The sequence below is a fragment of the Priapulus caudatus genome, unplaced genomic scaffold (genome assembly GCF_000485595.1).
Source record: "Priapulus caudatus unplaced genomic scaffold, Priapulus_caudatus-5.0.1 Scaffold636, whole genome shotgun sequence".
Classification (NCBI taxonomy): domain Eukaryota; kingdom Metazoa; phylum Priapulida; class Priapulimorpha; order Priapulimorphida; family Priapulidae; genus Priapulus; species Priapulus caudatus.
In genome coordinates, this window is record NW_014577697.1 from 115,963 (window position 1) to 120,448 (window position 4,486).

The 4,486-nt window shown below is 44.8% G+C and overlaps 1 protein-coding gene across 2 annotated transcripts in view; it reads right to left on the reverse strand.

Annotated features, from left to right (window-relative positions):
• Positions 1–538: 538 nt before the first annotated feature.
• Positions 539–4,486, reverse strand: part of LOC106812339 — a 22,389-nt gene continuing 18,441 nt past the window's right edge. The window contains exons 1-3 of one of the 2 annotated variants that reach the window (XM_014816187.1): positions 2,494–2,718; positions 1,920–2,042; positions 539–1,001 (exon numbers count right to left, since the gene is read on the reverse strand). In XM_014816187.1, coding sequence (XP_014671673.1) covers positions 823–1,001; positions 1,920–2,042; positions 2,494–2,545 — 354 coding nt within the window. In that variant the 5' untranslated portion in view covers positions 2,546–2,718 and the 3' untranslated portion in view covers positions 539–822. Of the gene's footprint in view, positions 1,002–1,919; positions 2,043–2,493; positions 2,719–4,486 lie in introns of those variants that run through there. The other variant, XM_014816188.1, reaches the window with a different exon arrangement.

A 4,486-nucleotide genomic window follows, 5' to 3' on the forward strand; every position in this document is an offset into this window, starting at 1 on the left:
AGAGAGAGAGAGAGAGAGAGAGAGAGAGAGAGAGAGAGAAAGAGAGAGAGAGCGCGTGCGTGTTAAGTCGATAGAACATGCAAACTATAAACGAATTGCTCCCATGTTTGAACGCTAGTGGCATTGCGTGGAGACAAAAACCGAAATCAGATGGCAGCACGATCGTGGGTGTCATATGTCAGCGCCCAAAAATGAAAATTTCGAAATTCTATTTTGTTTTATGACAAACGTGAACGCGTAATTATAGATATTTGTAGGTATGTGCTATTATTTATGAATCTACTGTCATAATATGCTCTCAAATTCTAGAGTAGAGTAGGCCTATCTCTTTAATTGTTTTTGCGTTTGTTGACAGAATGTAATCGTAGACCAGAGCACTCATAACTCCAGTTTGTGATGAAATAATGTAATTATACAAAAGTAGATGTTATAGCAGGTAATAGGTAAATCAATACAATCTATTTCATTGCTGGTCGGTTCATTTGTGTCGCGTTCGGCGTCATAACCACTCAAATATGTAATACTACGTGCTACCATCTCCATACGAAAATTGTACTACCGTTTTTATTAAAATTCTAATTTCGAAAATGACGATGTCACAGTAAATAGTGGCAGCAAATTTTTTTATTTCAATATGAAAACGCAGTTATCACGTGTGCATTATACGTCCTATTTGAGTTTGACGATATATGTATAATTATGTATAGTTCTCGTTGTTATTTAGGTAGTAGCGTTATTACGTACTTTAAGAAACACGTTTTTCTCAAATATGCTCATCGTATAATAAGATGTGATCCTGTAATCACCTCACAAACTTTTACGTTAAATCATTTGACCAATAGATGCCGCCACGAGCATAGCGATCAGCGCAAACGCAGCGCCGGTGGCGCTAGCGCCGTTGCAGAGCTCCGATTTGCAGTAGCAGACACTGCTGTCGCCGGCCTCTGTGCAGCCAACCTCGATGCCTGGAATTTCCAGGATGCAGTCCCGCTGCGCGCCAGCTGCAACGAACGAACAAACGCAGAGCCATGTTTTATGGTGTTCCAAAATTGCCATCGCGAGGCGTGCGGCTCTGCACGATTCAAATCGTCGCGCACGGTCTGATTGTACCTGGTACGCAGTTACACTGCTAATAAAGAAGAAGTCGCTTTACTAATAGCGAATACGTCACATTGTGGCTAGCTATCTCTCTCTCTTTCTCTCCATACACGCACGCACGCACGCACGCACGCCCGCACGCACGCACGCACGCACGCACACACTCTCTCTCTCTCTCTCTCTCTCTCTCTCTCTCTCTCTCTCTCTCCTCCTCTCCCTCTTCTAATCTCTCTCTCTCCTCTCTCTTTCTCTTTTCTCTCTCTCTGTTTGTCTGTCTGTCAGGTCTGTCTGTCTGTCTGTCTGTCTGTTCTGTTCTGTTCTGTCTGTCTGTCTTTCCTCTCTCCCTCTCTCTCTCTCTCTCTCTCTCTCTCTCTGTCTCTCGCTCCTCTCTCTCCTGTCCTCTTTGCTGTCCTGTCTCTCTACCTGTCTCTCTCTCTCTCGCGCGCGCGCGCTCTCTCTTAGTCTATGTTTATTTCCCCTCCATCTCTTTTTCCCTTCTCTCTCCCATAGCCTCTCTTTCTCTCTCTCTCTCTCTCTCTCGTTCTATCACTGTCTCTCTCTCTGTTTCTCTCTCTCTCTCTCGTTCTATCTCTGTCTCTCTCTCTCCCCCCTCTCTCACTCTCAGTTTCTTTCTTCCCTTCTCTCTCTCTCTCTCTCTCTCTCTCTTGCGCGCAATCGCGATCTCTCCTCTCTCTGTTTCTCTCTCCATCTCTCCAGTTCCTCTCTCTTTCTCCATCGCTACTTCGTCTCTTTTATCCCCACTTTCTCTCTCATGTTTCCCCGTTGCTTTCGCTCTCTCCTTCTCTTGAAATATAGCTTACCATCTTTCACTTGGAGTTTCAAGCACATTTCGCAGGCTGGTGCTCCAGTGACGCCAGCCACGGTTGAGATTTCAGTTCTTGTGTCTGAACCCGCAGTTGATTTGTAGCATTTCAGACCCATGGCTGTAAACAAAGCAAACACCCGAAATAAAAACGCGTCCATCTCATGGTGTAGGTAAAAGCGAGCAAGCTTCACGTAATATCGTAATACTATGTTCTATGCTCTAATCGTGTTCTGTAGCTCACCAGTAAAAAACATCGACGATATTATCGTCACTCTCGTCAATTTCTACCGGCACATAATCAGTCATAGTACGGTGATGCATTTTTGGTTACTCGTAGCAACGATGGAAAATCGCCTCTCTGCGTGGTTTCGATTAGAAAAGTCTGACTTTCTCGCAACTTATACACACGCGGATCGCTTTCATTATGCGGCTTAATTAATAGCCGCACATCTAAACACATCTACATCTTGAATGTCGTAGGGTATAAACATGAACACCCGGTTCTAAATGAAATGCGCAAACGATACGCTGGAAGCAAAGAAGCCAACATGGATAATAATTTCTCTTACCGAACGTGAGCAGGCCTAACCCGCAGACGATTGTTAGAATGAAGCGAGCCATCTTTTCGTCTGTCCGTGTACGAGTGGACGATGATGATGATGTATACTCTCCGCTAGAAAGGTTGCCCTGTTCTCCTCCGCTTCCAGTTCGACACTAACCGCCGGCTGGCGTATACCTCGTGCTATATCGGGCTTTTAGTGCGTGGGTGACCTCTGGTGGGACTTTGGCGCGCGTGGAGATCTGCATCGGTGGAATACTAGGAGCTAGGCGATGAGGAATGAACGCATCCTATGCGCGTGTTCATGTCCTGTGTCTAGATATGCCGGAAATCCCGGACATCCGCGTGTGTGTACGTTTGCACGTGCGTGTGCGTCACACGCGTCGTATACATACATATACCCATCTATATCTATGTACATACATATACCTAAGTCTTATCGCATCGACCATTAAAAACCAATATTAACATGCTAAATATTTGAAGAATTATATTTAATGCGTTCGTCTACATCAGGCGCTATATAACGGCATTAGATTGCTGTATAAAATTCTCAATCATGTGATCTTGTTTTCTCAATAAGCATGTACATAAGCATGTATGTTAACCGGAATGCTTCAACGCAGGCCAACTCCGAGTTGTCGCAATAAGTTTGTTTCTAGGAATCTAAGACCGTTAGATCCTAGTTGCGTTGCTACTATATAGGCGTTACTATTTAGCAGTGCATGTCGTTACATTATATTACTGTAAACAGGAAAGCGCGTTCATGTAGAAATGATGAAGAAGATTCAAACTTGTGTGGTAAACTGTACAACCTTTAATACTCATACCCTGTGTAGCCACATCATCAGACAATCGCACCTGTAAACAGACAAAGAACGCCGCACACGCGCGCATACGCGCGTGTGCTCACTCTCGCGCCTAGAACCAGAATCCCCTCCTCTCCTACATCTCTGTCTTATCTATTTCCCCCAAACTCCTACAAACATACTGCCCGCACATGTACCCGTTCTCACAGACTACGTCCTACCCCAATTTCACAGTGACCCTCTAATCTGTAACGCTAACCACGTTTACCATTCTCTTGCTAATACAACAATGTAGGCAATGACGCTCTGTTCTAACTAGCCATGGTCACCGTGTACAACAGATGTTAGCATTATCTCCTTTTCACCAAAAACGATGACTAGGGTAGTCCATCGACTCAGCGTCCTCGCTGCTTCTACACTTTAACCTGAACCTAATGGCCCTGTCACACATTGACGATTTAGCCAGCGTCTGCCGGACGTATAAAAAATTTGGTGGAAATACCTGGCGTATCGCTCGGAAAAGTTATGGTAAAGTTTTGGTAGATAAGTTAAGGGCGCGCTGAAGCACTTGCTTGAAGCAAGCTGAGCACGCTGAACACCGCTGGTATAACGTCGTAGTACGGCGAGGTCGTGCGAAAAATTTTGAGGCATCGCTCAAATTTTCCGACGTATGCAGCGTATGCCCATACGTCGCCGCATACGCGGGCCATAAGTTGTAAGTAATTATGCGATCTTTTTGGACCTGACCCGTTTTCACACACGGTTACTTATAAGGTTACTCATAAGTCGAAATACGTCGAGATAATGTCTAGCGTACCAAAACTTATTTCTAACTTATGAGTAACGTGCTTTGAAGCCTATGTGTATACTTATCTCCAAACGCATATTGACGTATGCAGAAGGTATTTGACGTGTTTCCGGACGACACAGAATTACTGAACGTGTTTCTAACATTAACAGCTAGCCTATAAATGGCGTATTGGGCAGCGTTTAGGGGAATTGGTATATAAAAATGGTATTGGCATGTTGATCTGCGACGAGTGATGTTGATACTGGTGATGACTAGTGCCGGTTATGATTTAATCGTCGAGGCAGGCAGCCTTTTTATAGGCTGCGACACGTGAACCGTCGGCGATACGCTACCGCGGCGCTATGCGCTAAGTTGTAGACTATCGTTTTGGGCATAAGTTGTGA